We start from the raw sequence: 18,310 nt of genomic DNA on the forward strand, positions 1-18,310 counted from the left end.
AAAAATCCGAAAACTCGGAAAAATCTAAAATCCGAAAAAGTTCAAAAACTCGGAAAAATCCCAAAACCCTGAAAACTCCGAAAAATCCGAAAAATCCGAAAACTCGGAAAAATCGAAAAAGTATAAAAACTCGGAAAAATCCCAAAACACGCTTCATCTCTTATAGTTTTCTTTTAATCAACGTGACAATGCAGTCATGTAAAGAAAATTCTGAATATGCAAGTCATTGTGCTCATGGCTGATTGGTTTACCCTTAACAGCTGTGAGGCTCAGGGCTCATGGCTCAGCTGACCTGCCAATGACATCATCCACTTAACCCATCATTGCCCATCACTGTGTTGCAGTACTGAATTGCTGGACAGCGCCATCTGTCTTGCGGGTTGTGTCATTGTACTCAGTAGGGATATCCTCTTTCATTTTTCATTGGTCCATGTTGACCACCTTTCATTGGTCGATGTTGACCACTCCCAGGATCCTTAGACCACGCCCCCTTAGGCCACACCCCCTCAGTGTATCTCTTGAACCGTTTGTCGTAGAGACTTGCGGATTGTGCCATTGGTCGATGTTGACCACCTTTCATTGGTCGATGTTGACCACTCCCCCGATCCTTAGACCACGCCCCACACCCCCTCAGTGTATCTCTTGAACCGTTTGTTGTAGAGACTTGCGGATTGTGCCATTGTACTCGGTAGGGATATCCTCTTTCATTGGTCGATGTTGACCACTCCCCCGATCATTAGACCACGCCCCCTTAGGCCACACCCACTTTCAAAAACTCGGAAAAATCCCAAAACTCGGAAAAATCTAAAATCCGAAAAAGTTCAAAAACTCGGAAAAATCCCAAAACCCGAAAACTCGGAAAAATCGAAAAAGTTCAAAAACTCGGAAAAATCCCAAAACTCGGAAACATCAAAAATCCGAAAAAGTTCTAAAACTCGGAAAAGTCCGAAAACCCGAAAACTCGGAAAAATCCAAAAACTCTGAAAATTCCGAAAACTCGGAAACATCCAAAACAAATTTAAAACTCGGAAAAGTCCAATCTTCAAATGGTCTATGTTGACCACTCCCCCGATCCTTAGGCCGCGCCCCCTTTTTGTATGCTTTGAACCGTTTGTCATAGAGACTCGCGAGAGACCCTCTCCCCCGTTGGCCGGCGGTGCACAGGCGTCACCCACACTTTCACAATTTCCCCCGCGCGGAATTGTCTAGTTGTTATTATTATTATTATTATTATTATTATTATTATTATTATTATTATTATTATTATTATTATTATTATTATTATTATTATTATTATTATTATTATTATTATTATTATTATTATTATTATTATTATTATTATTATTATTATTATTATTATTATTATTATTATTATTATTATTATTATTATTATACCTGCATGTATGGCATCTTGTGTCTGTTGTCAGAACACTATACCTGCATCTTGTGTCTGTTGTCAGAACACTATACCTGCATCTTGTGTCTGTTGTCTGAACACTATACCTGCATCTTGTGTCTGTTGTCTGAACACTATACCTGCATCTTGTGTCTGTTGTCTGAACACTATACCTGCATCTTGTGTCTGTTGTCTGAACACTATACCTGCATCTTGTGTCTGTTGTCTGAACACTATACCTGCATCTTGTGTCTGTTGTCTGAACACTATACCTGCATCTTGTGTCTGTTGTCTGAACACTATACCTGCATGTACGGCATCTTGTGTCTGTTGTCTGAACACTATACCTGCATCTTGTGTCTGTTGTCTGAACACTATACCTGCATCTTGTGTCTGTTGTCTGAACACTATACCTGCATCTTGTGTCTGTTGTCTGAACACTATACCTGCATCTTGTGTCTGTTGTCTGAACACTATACCTGCATCTTGTGTCTGTTGTCTGAACACTATACCTGCATCTTGTGTCTGTTGTCTGAACACTATACCTGCATCTTGTGTCTGTTGTCTGAACACTATACCTGCATCTTGTGTCTGTTGTCAGAACACTATACCTGCATCTTGTGTCTGTTGTCTGAACACTATACCTGCATCTTGTGTCTGTTGTCAGAACACACCATCATCTTGTGTCTGTTGTCAGAACACTATACCTGCATCTTGTGTCTGTTGTCAGAACACACCATCATCTTGTGTCTGTTGTCAGAACACACCATCATCTTGTGTCTGTTGTCAGAACACACCTGCATTGTACTGTATGGCATCTTGTGTCTGTTGTCTGAACACTATACCTGCATCTTGTGTCTGTTGTCTGAACACTATACCTGCATCTTGTGTCTGTTGTCTGAACACTATACCTGCATGTACGGCATCTTGTGTCTGTCCTCAAAGCTGGCCTGATCCTTCCCCTCCAACACCTGGTCTATCTCCTGTTGACAACGCTCTGAGAGAGAGAGAGAGAGAGAGAGAGAGAGAGAGAGAGAGATTATGGAGAAGAAGAAGAAGTTATATTATTAGCATTTCATTAACACTTTGAGTGCCAGCCACGAGAAAACTCGTTAGTTCATGCCATGCGTTGAGTGCCAACCGACGACAAATCTCGTTTTCAATCGTTCTTTTTTTTATTATCGATTTCCATAAAATGTTCATCAATCTAGCCTCACGTTACCAGTGGGGATCTGTCTGAGCTCGAACAGGGAAAATACCGCCCCCTATCGTCTCTCCGGATGGTATTGCACCCCATTGGATTGGACTGAATGAAATGGATGGGGAAAAAATAGTCTGGAATCCACATTTTACTTGTCAGGCATGTAACCGGAGATGATCCCAGTCATTGCCCACCCTCAGAACAGCGTGGATTATGTATTTCCAGTACCCAGTGTTGGATCAATAAACGCGATCGATATTTGGAATGACGATCAGGAATTGGAATAATCTTTTTGGAGAACATCTGATCTGAGGTAAGGAATCTATTTGACCAGTCTTGGGATAATCAGAGCTATTTTAACCTATATATCAGCGTGTCCCATATGTGTGCATGTGTGTGTGTATGTGTGTGTGTGTGTGTGTGTGTGTGTGTGTTGATCAGGAAATAAGATAATACATTTTTCAGCCCGCTTCTCTAACATGCATAAGTACACATATACTATCAATAATCTAGCGTTTATTTGAAAACGATTCATAAATAGGCCGAAAATTGACAACGTGTTTTGTGTATTCCACTAAAGAGTTATTATCACGGAATAATTTTTTTTGGACGTTTAAAAAAACGAGCGTTTTTCAAAATGGTATAAAACGGAAATTAACCGATTAAAAAACAATCCGTTTTGACAATGTTGACTGCAAACAAGTCATTGATAAGCAACGGGCTTATTAGACACATAGCCATAATTCAAGATATAGTTTATGCGTTCGCAAATATGATCGCCCTCCATTGATTACAGCGTTGGCACTCAAGCGCTATTTTTGGCTCCCCCTGCTGGCACGGAAAGTGTTAACACTAAACGCTCAATGGCACTCAAACAAATAACTAATGTGTGTGTCTAGACAGACAGACGGACGGATGGGCAGACAGACAGACAGACAGACAGACAGACAGACAGACAGACAGACAGACAGACAGACAGACAGACAGACAGACAGACAGACAGACAGACAGACAGACAGACAGACAGACAGACAGACAGACAGACAGACAGACAGACAGACAGAACAGACAGACAGACAGACAGACAGACAGACAGACAGACAGACAGACAGACAGACAGACAGACAGACAGACAGACAGACAGACAGACAGACAGACACAGACAGGCAGGCAGGCAGGCAGGCAGGCAGGCAGGCAGGCAGGCAGGCAGGCAGGCAGGCAGGCAGGCAGGCAGGCAGGCAGGCAGGCAGGCAGGCAGGCAGACAGGCAGGCAGGCAGGCAGGCAGACAGATACCCTGTATGTGTGGATGGTTCATCAGGTAAAGGAAGCCAGTAAGCAGGGTGTTGGAGGTGGTGTCTGTTCCAGCAAAGTGAAGGTCCAACACATATGTTATCAACTGAGGCTCTGAAAAGGACGAGCCATCATCCCCTCTCTGGAAAGAAGAGAGAGAGAGAGAGAGAGAGAGAGAGAGAGAGAGAGAGAGAGAGAGAGAGAGAGAGAGAGAGAGAGAGAGAGAGAGAGAGAGAGACTGTTTACTACTCCTGTTTGTTGTTTCTCTGTGTGGGCTGAACCACAGTGATTCAGACCAATCAGTGTCCTTTGAGGAATGACTGGCAGGTACAGGGCGTGGGTTTAGATCAGCCCTGTGTGTAACCCTGACCCTGTGTGAGTGTGGTATATTTTATATATCTTCAAACCACATGATGTTTGTTACAGCTGGAGAGAGCTGTAAGAGTTCTAACTCCAGACAACCTTGTTCTAGGGGTGCAATGTAACATGTCGAGTACGGATCTATGTACTATGTAGTAGGCAGTGGCGTAACTCTGTTGCTAGTGGTGCGGGGGACATATTAGTGTGCGTGGTCAGTGACGTCGCAGGGGGGGGGTAGGGGGGGCTCCCCCCTACCTATTTTTTTTCTAATACCAGGTGTGCAATACGCATCTTCCCAGGCGGTGGCGCCTCTTGTAAGAGGTGGTCATTGTGGAGCCAGGGCTTGTCCGGCTCCACGTCTGCTAATTTAATATAATTATAGTGAAATTTTTTTAACTCTGTCAAAATAAACGAGCTGCATAGGCATAATAAACTGTAAGCGACATATACATGTTTGCACTGTCTTGTTTCTATTATAAAGTGCCTCTCGAGACTCGGGTGCATAACACATAACAGATCAGTCATTTGATTGTAATGCAGGTGCTCGCATTATAAATCGAATGTATTATTATTATTATAACACATGAACAGATCACATCATCATCATCATCATCATCATCATCATCATCATCATCATCATCATCATTATTATTATTATTATTATTATTATTATTATTATTATTATTATTATTATTATTATTATTATTATTATTATTATTATTATTATTATTATTATTATTATTATTATTATTATTATTATTATTATTATTATTATTATTATTATTATTATTATTATTATTATTATTATTATTATTATTATTATTATTATTATTATTATTATTATTATTATAACACATGAACAGATCAGTAGGGTGGGCATTTGATTTCCGGCACCTTGGCGGGTATATTAGAAATCGAATGTATTATTATTATTATAACATATGAACAGATCAGTAAGGTGGGCATTTGATTTCCGGCACCTTGGCGGGTGTATTAGAAATCGAATGTATTATTATTATTATTATTATTATTATTATTATTATTATTATTATTATTATTATTATTATTATTATTATTATTATTATTATTATTATTATTATTATTATTATTATTATTATTATTATTATTATTATTATTATTATTATTATTATTATTATTATTATTATTATTATTATTATTATTATTATTATTATTATTATTATTATTATTATAACACATGAACAGATCAGTAGGGTGGGCATTTGATTTCCGGCACCTTGGCGGGTATATTAGAAATCGAATGTATTATTATTATTATAACATATGAACAGATCAGTAGGGTGGGCATTTGATTTGTAGCACCTCGGCGGGTGTATTATAAATCGAATGTATTATTATTATTAAAACACAACTCACCATGGCGGTTAGGTGGCCGAGCGGAGATTGCGTTCGTCACCAACCCCGGAGCTGTGAGCTGGATTCGCCTGTTCGAGGCGAATCCAGCTCACAGCTCCGGGGTTGTCACCAGCTTGGCTGGCCGTCCACACTAATACAATTGGCTGTATTAGAGGGTGGGAGAAGCTGGCGGGGTGGGTCCGGGTCGTTGTAAACAGCGACTCCTACAGTTCGGTCGGGGCGCCTGCTAAGCGCGGATAGGACTTGAGGGGGATAGTGTGATCCTCCCACACGCTACGCCCTCTCAATGAGAATCCGCGCTGCCAGGTGAAAAGAAGCGGTGATTGGCTGGATGTGTGTCGGAGGAAGCACGTGGTAGCCTCCACTCTCCCAGATGATCTGACTGTGGGGGGTAAGTGCGCAGCGACCAGGAAGGGACTGGGAATTGGCATACGACTAACATTGGGATGGGAGAAAATCGGAGGAAAATGGAGGGGGAAAAAGATATAAAAAAAAAAAAAAAGAACACAACTCACCATAATGCAGCCCTGCCCATTGTTTCGGATCCTCCAAAATCCCAACTTTGAAACATGTCCTTGTCAAATGTCCACTCGCGTTGAATGCAACTACTTTATCTTCTGCGACTTGAACACAGTTGCGTCATTACCTCGTGTTGCCATGTCAACACGCAAGAGTCACCTGTTGCGATAAACCCATATTTTAAGTATGGTATTTCCCCATTGCAAAGAAGCTATCAAAGCCGTTTGTTTTGTTTTTTTTAACACATTTTTGCAAGCGTTCGCTCGCAACTATGTTGCTTGCAGTCGACTGACCTGTGATGGCAGGTAGTGCCATCACCAGGTATAATGTTCGGGCGGAACTCTTGTTCCTAACAATAGTTCTGTGGTTGAATTATGTACAATTAACAATCACTACATGTACTACATGTACGCTATTATTATGCAAAGACGAGTACTGTAGCGAGTCACAGTGCTGGCCGCGCAGTCGCCGCGGTCGAGTGCATGTATTATCTTTGGACGGTAAAAACGTGGGGGGGACAATAAGTGCATTCTGAAATCATGCAGGGGACTTTTCCCGGGGACCCCCCCTTAAGTTACGCCCCTGGTAGTAGGGCTGTACCGAATGTTATTTTTTATTTTACATTCGAAGCTTCTATTGACGTTTTTGAATGAAGCTTTGAATGTCTGTCGTCATATTTTATATTTTAATCATAAAAAAGAAATTAAAAATCCTCAAACTAAATCCTCAATTTGAATAAAGTGATTAATCTGATTAAATGAGTAATTCTTTTTATTAAATCAACTTTCTTTAACACTTTCAGCGACAGCCATTAGACGGGTCCCGTTGTAGCAATGCCATGCTTTAAAAGATAGGAGTGCGTCACCTTGTTTGTAGAACTAAATCTATATTCTATATTATAGCTATGGATACAATACTATGGCCCATTTGACATCAACTATCTATCGTTCAATATGTGAAAAAGAATAAAAATTTTCATCCATACGTTCCAGTGTTATACCGTGGTGAGTATGGTTTTAGAGTGGTCTGTGGTAATTCCCGAAAGGCTGAGTAATAGCCTTATATGTCAATTCTACTATAAGCGTTGCCGTTTCTTGCCTGGACACGCTACTATTTCCAAATCAAATGTATATAATAGGTCTTATGTTTCATCATGGGGGATGGGGGGTCATTTTTGAATGCTTTGATCGCCACCAACGGCATACGTTGTGGAGTAACGGTACACACACACGTTGCGATCGAGGTGAAGTCCTAGTTGGATCAAAGCAGGATTGATATCATCCTTCACTAGGAGGTACCCCAAAAAGGATATTCCAATTATCTGATCGCGAGTCCCAGTATTGGTGTCGATCGTGTCGCCAACATAATCCATCACAACAGATGCATCGGAGGCATTTGACACTTCTCAATGCGTTCAGGATAACCGCTCCACTCGCCTGACAAAGAAAAGTGCGCCCGGAGACATTTAATAATAATAATAATTAACACTTTGATCGCCATGGTTAAATTCATAATTTACCATCCCTCGCCTCTATTTGTCTATGGAGAAGTTCCCCTTCTTTGCAGGGCTATAACTTTTTTAATTCTATTGCTAAATTGCCATTATTATGGCCCATTCAATGTCCTATATCCATTGTTCAGGGTGTAGCAACGTTATACTTTTTCATTCACATATTCATACTAAAATACGGTCTAAAGTATAAGTATGTTTTTATCGTTTTCTGCAGCTTTCTCTAGAATGTGATTTATAGCTCCAAATGTATTATATTGATGATGAAATACAGTTTGATATCAATCGGCGCAAGATACAAAATTTCAACTGGACGTGGTTCTAGAAGTTACTACGTATCATCTGATGTTGACCGGATGGGCGGGGGGTCGTTTATAATTCCGTGGGCAACGTTATATCATTCATCTAGTGATCATCAGAGCAGTTAGTAAAGAACACGTTGGAAAATAACGCTGGATCTTACCGTATCTTCCTCGCGCCGTTGGGCAATGAGCGTGGAGCAGAGATATTCCTATTATGGGATGTCGAAATACCCGATCCATCTCCAGGTTGTATAATAGTATATACGTCCAAATCATGTTGTTTGTCGAGTTATTTGCACCGATCGGTGTTCACTGTGTCAAGATGGAGTCCTGCTAATGATAGCGAGTGCCCGGACGAAATATGGGTGAGCACCACTTCATCCACATGACTTCCTGTTGGGCGATCTGCCGATCGGCCACCAGATGGCGCTCTTGAACCGTTAGAGAGTTGAGTGGAGCTCAGCAGTATATCTCAGGTCCACGGAGGAGAAATATGATTGATTTCGATCACAGATTTTTGAAATATTGATATCAAAGACGTGTTACGGCGTCTTCGGCAGAATGAGCATGGCGGGCAATGACGAGTTTCGGCGTTTCCGGCGATTAAAGTGTTAATTGTATTTATATAGCGCTTCTCAAGGACCCGAAGTCGCTGACAATAGGCATAGAAACATAGTAAAACAGAGAAACAAAAAAGGAACATAAGACCACGGGGGAAACAGGGGAAAGCAGCATGAGATAACACAGAAACATAGAGCGGCAGTAACAAACATCAATCAGGTTGGAGGGGGGGGGGGTTATGGGTGGGGGGGTTGAAGGCTAGGGAGAACAGGTGGGTTTTGAGGCGAGCTTTGAAGGTGGAGAGTGTAGGGGAGTCTCTGATGGACTGAGGGAGGGAGTTCCAGAGTCGGGGTGCAGTGCGTGAGAAGACCCCGATCACCAACGTTTTTAAGTTTGGATGTCGGGACAGTGAGGGAAGCAGTGGAGGAGGACCGGAGGGAACGGGTGGGGCGGTAGGGAAGAAGGAGATCAGTCAGGTAGGGGGGGCCAGGCTGTGGAGGGCTTTGAAGGTGAGGAGTAGTGTTTTGAAGTTGATGCGTTCCTTGATCGGGAGCCAGTGGAGGGAGTGTAGGACAGGAGTGATGTGTTCACGGGACCGGGTGTTAGTGAGGAGGCGGGCGGCTGAGTTCTGGACCATCTGCAGTTTATGGAGGGAGCGGGAGGTCATGCCAGTGAGGAGGGAGTTGCAGTAGTCCAGGCGGGAGGAGATGAAGGCGTGAATGAGGGATTCAGCAGCAGGGGGGCAGAGGCAGTGACACATTTTTGAAATGTTGCGGAGGTGAAAGCATGATGTTTTAACAATGGAGCAGACATGGGGGTCAAATGAGAGGGTGGAGGATGACACAGAGGTTGCGGACTAGGGGGGAAGGGGTAATGGTGGAGTCATTAATGGTGTGATGGGTCCGGATCAGCTGAGGGTGGTTTTTGTGCAGATAATGAAGAGTTCCGTCTTGTCGCTGTTTAGTTTGAGGAGGTTATGAGTCATCCAGGTTTGGAGTTCGGTGATGCAGGATTCGATGTGACTGAGGGGTGGGCTGTGGGGGGATTGTGTACTGATTTAGATTTGGGTGTCGTCGGCGTAGCAGTGGAAGTTGAGGTGGTATTTACGGATGATGTGACCAAGGGGGAGAATGTAGCAGACGAAGAGCAGGGGGCCGAGGACTGAGCCTTGGGGGACCCCCTGTGTGACTGGGGAGGGGGAGGAGGTGTGGCCGGAGAGGGAGATGAATTGGTGTCTGTCTGTGAGGTAGGAGGAGAACCAGCCAAGTGCTGTGCCCTCAACACCTAGTTGGTGCAGCCTTTGGAGGAGGATGGAGTGACACACTGTGTCAAAGGCTGCACTAAGATCCAGTAGGATCAGGATGTTGAGGGCACCAGCATCAGCGGAGATGAGGAGGTCATTGATGACGTTAACCAGTGCAGTTTCGGTGTGAGCAGGACGGAAGCCAGACTGAAGGGGTTCGTAGAGGGTGTTGGACTGGAGATGGGAGTGGAGTTGGGAGGCAGCAATGCGCTCAAGTGTTTTAGAAAAGAAAGGGAGATTGGAGATGGGGCGGTAGTTGGAGAGGTTGGATGGGTCGAGGGTGGGTTTTTTGAGGACAGGGGTGACAGCGGCGAGTTTATAGAGGGAGGGGACGTGGCCTAGGGATAGTGACTGGTTGAAAAGGGCGGTGAGGTGGGGGATGAGAGCAGGGAGGCAGGCCTTGGTGAGAGTAGTGGGGAGGGGGTCGAGGGAGCCGGTAGTGGCCTTGGAAGTGGTCATGAGGTCCGTGATGAAGGAGGAGTCAACTGGGGCGAAGGCATTGAAAGGGGTGGGAGGGATGGAGTCAGGTGGGGGGGGGGAATTATAGTGGTGGGGGGTGAGGGTGGGGGAGTTGGCGATGCGGGCGGTCAGTGAGCTGTTGATTTGGGATATTTTGTTATTGAAGGAGAGGAGAAACGAGTTGCAGAGGTCAGGGGAGGAGAGTGAGTTATTGCCCGGGGGTTGTAGGAGTTTGAACATTACACAGGCCAAGATATAAGGTTTCAAAGGGTGCTCGATACCGCCACCTGGGAGGATGCGGCCGGTACTGCACCCTCTGCATCGCAGTATGCCTTGTAACGGCAACATACGGGTCCCTGACATTGAATAGAATATTAAAATCGAAACTATCAAATAACGTATATATATAAATAGTGTAAGATAGTGTTATACAATTAATTTCCTAAAGTCTAGTTTAAAGTCTTCATTAACATTTAGCTTGACGGTGATTGAAACGATTTCACTTACTAGCAGTGAGAATAGTTCCCTTTTGAACTTCTGACTGATGCCCCTTGTCCTCGTTTTAAATGGACCTTTTCAAACAACGTAAACATTCTAAATAGGACAGTGTTTATTTCCTGTCGCACTGTTGCTAATTTCAATTGCTGACAGGAAACATACTTGAGCCCAGGCTGTTTCCCTAGCAACAGGCAAGGCCCAAACTGTTTCCCTAGCAACAAGCAAGGCCCAAGCTGATTCCCTAGCAACAAGCAAGGCCCAAGCTGTTTCCCTAGCAACAGGCAAGGCCAAAACTGTTTCCCTTGCAACATAAGTCTTCTGAAAAGGTCTGTAGTATGTCTGGGATTCACTCACTGATGGTATGAATTATGAAAATGCATTGGGGAAAAGATTTTGCATATTGCAGCCTCTGTCAGATAAATGTTGTGTTTTATAGAAATTCTATATAGAGGATCAGATCAGCCCTAATAAATAACTGGCCATCAGGATGCTCAATGACAATTAACACTATGTAACAAACCATCAAACACACTCACAGCACACACACCCACACGTACACACCCACTTTAAATGGACAACTCACTGTAGCACCCACTTTACACACTTTAGACACTAACACACTTTATATTTATATATTATATTAGTGGCAACTCATTGCACAAGCCTTGCACCTTACCCTACCACCACAAGGTGGCACCACAAGCTACCTCATCCCATTTACCGCATCCCATTTATATTGTATTGTAAACACTCTGCATTGTATACAGGGGTGTAAAGTACTTGAGTAATTGTACTTCGTTACAATACTTAAGTACTGTTTTTGGGGATTTGTACTTTGCTTATTATTAGGTATTATTAGGTTTGTATACTTGTACTTTTACTCAATTACATTTCAGAGAAAAAAAAACATACTTTTTACTCCTTACATTTAAAATGCAGATCTACAAAGTACAAAGTACAAATCTTGCAGGTCCAACCATTTTAATTAGTATATTTGTTTCTCTGGCCGAACTAACGTTAACATTATTAATCCTGCAGCTGCACTTTATTTAAAAACAGCCAATCAAATCCCCATCAATGGAAAATTAACCCGCCCATTCCCATGCTGATTGGTCCTTGTGCAAGAGAAAGCGGGCATCTTTCATTAAACACCTGCTATCAGAAGAATAGACAGTCAGAGTGACCAGCTACAGAAGATGGCCACAAATGATAGTACGAGTGAGGAAGAGGACGAAACGGAAGATTTCATTCCCCCGGAATAAAACAAAGTTTTTACTTTTACTTTTTAGTACTTAAGTGTGTGTTTTTAGCCAGATACTTTGACTTTTACTGAGTCAGATTTTGAGACGGTACCCATACTTTCACTTAAGTATCATTTCTGGGTACTTTTTACACCCCATTTGTATATTGCACCACAAGCTACCTCATCCCATTCATATTGTATTGTAACTACTCTGCATTATTGTACATAAATATTGAACATTTCTGTCTTGTTTACACTTGTTTAAGTACTTGACTTTCTATTTTATACTTATTATACTTTTTACAATTATCTATTTTACCTAGCAAAACAGAAAGAAGCATTTGATACAAAAGTATCCTGTATTTCTGAATGACAACTAATAAAGAAACTTGAAACTTGAACTTGAGGTATAATACCTTGTCCAGTTCGTCCAGGTAGCAGTCGATGAAGTCTCGTGGTTTCCCAGGCACTCTGGTGTCCTTGTGTTCAGAGACCAGGGTGGCGGACAGACTCTGACACACCTGGAGCAACACAGTCGCCATGGAGACGCAGAAACAAGAGGATGATGCTCTGAATTTACAAATGGCCCAGTTTGTGCCAGAGTGCCAATTTAGGAATGCACTTCTTTCTCTCTGAGGTTAAACATTAAATTCAACAACATTTACATAATAATGGGTTTTACTTTCATACACATTACAATGGTAAAGAAGACTCTCCTGTACGGAGCAGACCAGTGATCCTACCTCTACGTTCCTGAAGGCTTTCATGAAGGGCAGTGGAAGGTGACGGAGCATAGGTATGGAGTCATACAACTGTACAGAGAGAAACCAGACAAATGTATCATAGGCATGGAGTCATACAACTGTACAGAGAGAAACCAGACAAATGTATCATAGGCATGGAGTCATACAACTGTACAGAGAGAAACCAGACAAATGTATCATAGGTATGGAGTCATACAACTGTACAGAGAGAAACCAGACAAATGTATCATAGGCATGGAGTCATACAACTGTACAGAGAGAAACCAGACAAATGTATTTTCTGTAGTAGTTAGTAGTATTTCCCAGAAGGTGGTATGGCTTAACCTTCCTGTACACCACCAATACACTGCATCCCTTTACGTTTTCTGTCCCAGAGGGACTTACATGTGATTTTTATATATATTTTTTATGAATATATATATATTTTTGTAATCTCTTTATTAATGTCATTCCTTAACATACATATCAAATATTCATTCATTTTCAGGATTTTAACCCCTTAAATACCAGTGTGTGTGATTTGAGGCATGGCTTATTTTCAAGACAAAAAACACTAAGGGTTCATTATTTTCCATCCCATAAATGCTAATGTAATTTTTTTTGGGGTGGGATTATGAGAGCCTGGAGTGTCGAAGATTGGCACAAAAAAAAGTTTGATACATAAAAATGTTTTGTGCAGTGACACAGTGTATAAAACACTGCATCCCTTTACCCTCTTGGGACGTTTACTGTCCCGTGTACTTTACGTGTAATATTTATATATTTTTTATGAATATCTTATTTATTTATTTTTTATCTCTTTATTAACTTCAGTCCTCAACATACATATCAAATATTCATTCATTTTTAGGATTTTAACCCCTTAAATACCAGTTTGTGTGATTTGAGGCATGGCTTATTTTCAAGACAAAAAACACTATGTAGTATCTAGTATCAGTTGGGAGTTCACATAAAACAGCGTTTTGGCTGCAAATGACCACATACACACTTGCACACACATTCATTTCTCAACACACGCATGCACACCACACTAAGTACTCAGTTTTCTCATAGACTTCAATTCATTCGGCTATTTTTCTCTTCCTGTTTTCGTGTTTTTCATGTTTTTATTTAGATCCCCATGTGGGGTATCATTGGAAAGCCACACTCATTGGCTACAACCCTCCACAATAATTTTCGAGATTGGATCTAGATTGACGGAACTACTGGAGCCTGAGTCGGAGTGGTATTTTGCGCAATACCGTGTACTTTGCACAAGCCTCAAATACCGGCATGTAAATCGAGAACCGCTGAACGGATTCGACAGGCAACAAATAAGCCTTCAATTCGATATATATATTGTATTACAAATAGGGCTGTCAGTTTATCGCTTTAATTAGATTAATTAATTACACAGCAAATTATCGCGTTATGAAAATGTACTAAAAATTAATAAACATTTTTTTTTTTTTTTATAATCTTTTATTTTTATTTAAAAAAAAATTAATCTCATTCATTCAAGAACGTAGAATAAACATTTACAAACTTTTTTTTTAAATGGTCCATTTGCATGTTCTTGGTATCTGATTCTATAGGACATCTATGGATCTCCGGGAATGTATTCCCAGTGTCAGAAATACTGTGTCTGTTACTAGGCTTGAGTAAATTGTAATGAACCAAATGAGAATATCAATTCAATTTTTTTTTTTTTTTTTACTGTGAATAACACCATGCTAAAATTTACCAGACCTGAACAATTTAAGCAAATGAATAAAGGGAAGATGATTAAACAGAAGGTTTTGTAGATACAGTACTGAATTCTGCCATCCGGACACATGCAATTTGAAATATGATTATAGAATATAAAATATCAGGCCTAAAATGGTTATGCGATTAAAATGTGATTAATTAGATTAATTCATTACAAATCCTGTAATTAATTAGATTACTTTTTTTAATCGCCTGACAGCACTAATTACAAAATATGCACACCCGAGCCACTAGGGGTCGCCAAAGTGCCAGTTGCAGACAGAGAGGTAATTCAACTTTTGTATTATTATATTATAGAATGCAACAATCTATTTAATAAGCAAACGTTATTGTGTTGTAAAACAACACATTGACAATACTAATGATAAAAACGAACAGTGAACAGATTAACAATACAAACTAAATAATTTTTAAAGGTAATTCAAAAAGAAAAAAGAGACGATAAAGTTGTTTAATTGGCGGGAGAAAAGTAGCTAAACTCAATGTGTCGTGATGGGACCGGAAGAAGTCTGCGGGGCTGGAGACGTAACCGGATATGACACCCCCACATTGTGCAAGTGGTCAATAGAACCACAATTGTATGGGGCTGATTCCACATCATCCTCAGTTCACATGATCTAACATGATAGCGCATCTTCCATGGGTGGGAGGTGAGGTTGTATTAAAGCTGCTATAGATAACATTCAGCCACTAGATGTCGCACTAGAGCACCAGCATGTTATCCAATCAGGTACATTCCACTATGGAGACATGAATGGGAAGGAGGGAGGGGATACATGGCAGCTGCATGTAAACAACAACATTCACTTTGGACCCGCCAAACTTTAAAAAATTATAAATTCATTCATCAATCGTTTTTTGGGGGGGGGGCAATACTTTTATTCCGCACCTTTCTAAAAGCTCTGTGGATGTATTATTATTTTAAATGATTACTCTACATAAAATGTTATCTATAGCACATTTAAACTCTTGTTATTCCTTTCCAGCCATTCCGTGTGACTCACCATAGCCCAGGGTCCGTTGGTTATCTTGGCATTCTCCGTGAAGAGACGGACTATCAACTTTATAAATTCGTCGTCATAGTCGTAGCGCTTCCCGAACAGAACCTGACAGATGATGTTGGAGGCTGCGTTGTGGAACAACACATGAGGGTCCATGGTTTTACCTGGAGAAAAAACAGACGGCCTCAATACGATGACTAGACACAGCGACACGGAACACGACAACATGCAAGACGGTGAACTCCCCTCAGGAGCATGAGAAGGTCTCCTGTCTGTTTGATGAAGCTATGCTATCTGAGCTATGTTTGGCCCCCTCTCTGAGACTAAAAGGTATTGGCTGTGAATGTATGACAAAAGGTTATTTCATAACCTAGTTATATGAATACTGGCTGAGCGTCTCACTCTGCCATTGAGATAACCTCTTATCTCCACGCACCTAGCGTGCACGCGAAACAAACAAATGCACCCATGACGCCGGAAATGGTCACGCTCACCCTTCTCAGATCGGTTTCCATAAGCGGAAAAACATCCAAGGGACCTCTGGGCGCTAAGAGCGAGACGCTCAGCCAGTATTCATATAACTAGGTTATGAAATAACCTTTTGTTATACCTCATTACTGGCTATCGCGTCTCTGCCATATTGAGATAATGGGCAGAGCGGAGGCGTGGCCCGACAAGTGCACCCCCTGAGGGCCCGTAAGCCCCAGCCAGGGAGGAGGGGAGTCCCGTCCACCCGCTCGTCCTAACGAAGGGGGGAAGGCAGTCAACTCCACCCAAGTGCGAAAAAAGGGGGAACTAGGCACCCCTGAACGCACAGCACAGGCAGGACCACGTGTGACACAGCACCCCGCGGTCCACACCCACACAGCCCTGCTAGCTGTGGCGGGATGCAGGGGAGGTCCCAGACCTCAGAACCGCCTGGGAGACAGAACCCCCAGTCATGTCCATGAGGTAAAACCTAACGAAGGGACCCGGGAGGACCAGGAGGCTGCAGCACAGATGTCCTCCCCCGAGGCCCCCCCTAACAAGGCGGCAGAGGCCGCCACACCACAAGTGGAGTGCGCCCTGACACCCCTAGGGGGGGCCAGCCCAGCCAACGTGTAGCAAAGGGCAATGCCCTCGCACAACCAATGTGACAGGCGCTGCTTGGATAACGTCTTACCCGTGCGAGGGCCACCGTAACAAACAAACAGTTGATCGGAAGCCCTGAGATCCTGCGTCCGACTAAGGTAAACCCTCAGTTCACGGACAGGACACGACAGGTGAAGGCTCGCCTCCAACGCACTAGCGCGAGGAGGCGGATGAAACGCCTGAACCACAATATCCCTGGAGCGAAAAGAGCTCCGAATATTCTTTGGCACGAAGACTGGATTAGGCACTCAGGCCGCACCGAGAGAGCACACAGCTCACCCACGCGCTTAGCGGAGGTGATGGCCAAAAGGAACGCGGTCTTAAAGGACAGCCGATCCAATGGCGCCTGCTCAAGAGGCTCAAACAGGGCCCCCAACAACCGGCCCAGGACCAGTTGGAGGTCCCAACTCGGAGACAGAGAACGTTCCACAGGCTTGAGACGCCGAGCGCCAAGCAGGAAACGGTTCACGAGAGGGTGGCTGAACAATGTTCCGTCCCCACTCTCGACCATACGCCACTTCCCAGTGTAAGCCGCGGTAGTGGACGGAGCGCGCGCGTTCCGGATGGCATTAACCACAGAAGCGTCAAGACGCATCCCCACCAGATTCACTCTGTCAGCAGCCAAGCCTAGAGGCTGCCCCAGAAAAGGAGGCAGAACAGAGTTCCGCGTGCCTGAGAGAGGGCCCGCGATGACCATGGAACAGGCCACGGCGGGGCCACCAAGAGCTGAATCAGGGCCGGAAACCACACAGCTGAGCCCCGGCCCGGCGCGACCAGGATCAAAGTCCCGTGCTCCTGACATACCCGCCCCAACAACTGAGCTATCAGGTGTATGGGGGGGAATGCGTACAGAATCCCGGGCGGCCACGGAATCGGTCCCAGACCTGTCTGACTACGTCTGGACGTAGTCCCCACTCGTCAGGGTGAGGACCGCCCAGAGGATCTGCACCCACACTCTCCCTGCCGGAGATGTGGAGAGCCCTCAGGCTGCGCAGATTGAGAAACGCCCATAGCCAAAGCTCGACCGCCGCCCGGTGCAGACGGGGGGAGCGTACTCTTCCCTGTCTGTCGATATATGACGCTGATGTCGTGTTGTCCGTCCTGATCAAAACATGCTTGCCCACCACAAGGTGGCCGAGCCGTTTGAGGACCAGAAGGACTGCCTTCAATTCCAACACATTGAAATGTAGTGCAGACCGGGCAGCATGGCCAGCTGCCCCCTACTTCGTTGGCCCGACACGTCCCCCCCCCATCCCGTGAGGGAGGCGTCGGTGAAGACCGTGACGTGTGATAGCCTGCTGCCCATAAGACCCCGCTGGTGAGGGCCGAGGGCGAGGTCCCCCAGTACTGACATGGGAACCGTCAGCCGCTTCCACTTGTCTCTCACCGGGTCTATTTCCATACTGGAAAACCACCTCTGTATCCTCCTCATGAAGAGGAGGCCAAGAGGGACCACAGAGTGAGCAGATGCCATCATACCGAGCAGGCGCATCACAGACAGCGCCGTAACCGTCCTAGGACGGAACCTCTCGAGCGCGCCGAGAACACCCACTCGCCGCCGCTCTGAGAGGGATGCCCATATAGACCTTGAGCTTAGAAATAAGCCCAAGTACTCCACCCGTTGACT

The 18,310-nt window shown here is 43.7% G+C and overlaps 1 protein-coding gene across 1 annotated transcript in view; it reads right to left on the bottom strand.

Moving 5' to 3' along the window:
• LOC311229433 (cytochrome P450 2F2-like) overlaps window positions 1–18,310 on the bottom strand; it is a gene marked incomplete at both ends in the record, with an annotated part of 105,731 nt that overhangs the window by 13,369 nt on the left and 74,052 nt on the right. Inside the window, 5 exons of the mRNA XM_084315516.1 lie at window positions 2,308–2,393; window positions 3,892–4,030; window positions 12,455–12,559; window positions 12,782–12,850; window positions 15,556–15,716. Of these exons, the coding sequence (XP_084171642.1) occupies window positions 2,308–2,393; window positions 3,892–4,030; window positions 12,455–12,559; window positions 12,782–12,850; window positions 15,556–15,716 (560 nt within the window). The remainder of the gene's footprint in view (window positions 1–2,307; window positions 2,394–3,891; window positions 4,031–12,454; window positions 12,560–12,781; window positions 12,851–15,555; window positions 15,717–18,310) is intronic.

This window comes from Notolepis coatsorum (genome assembly GCF_963971535.1).
Source record: "Notolepis coatsorum genome assembly, chromosome: 6".
NCBI lineage: Eukaryota > Metazoa > Chordata > Actinopteri > Aulopiformes > Paralepididae > Notolepis > Notolepis coatsorum.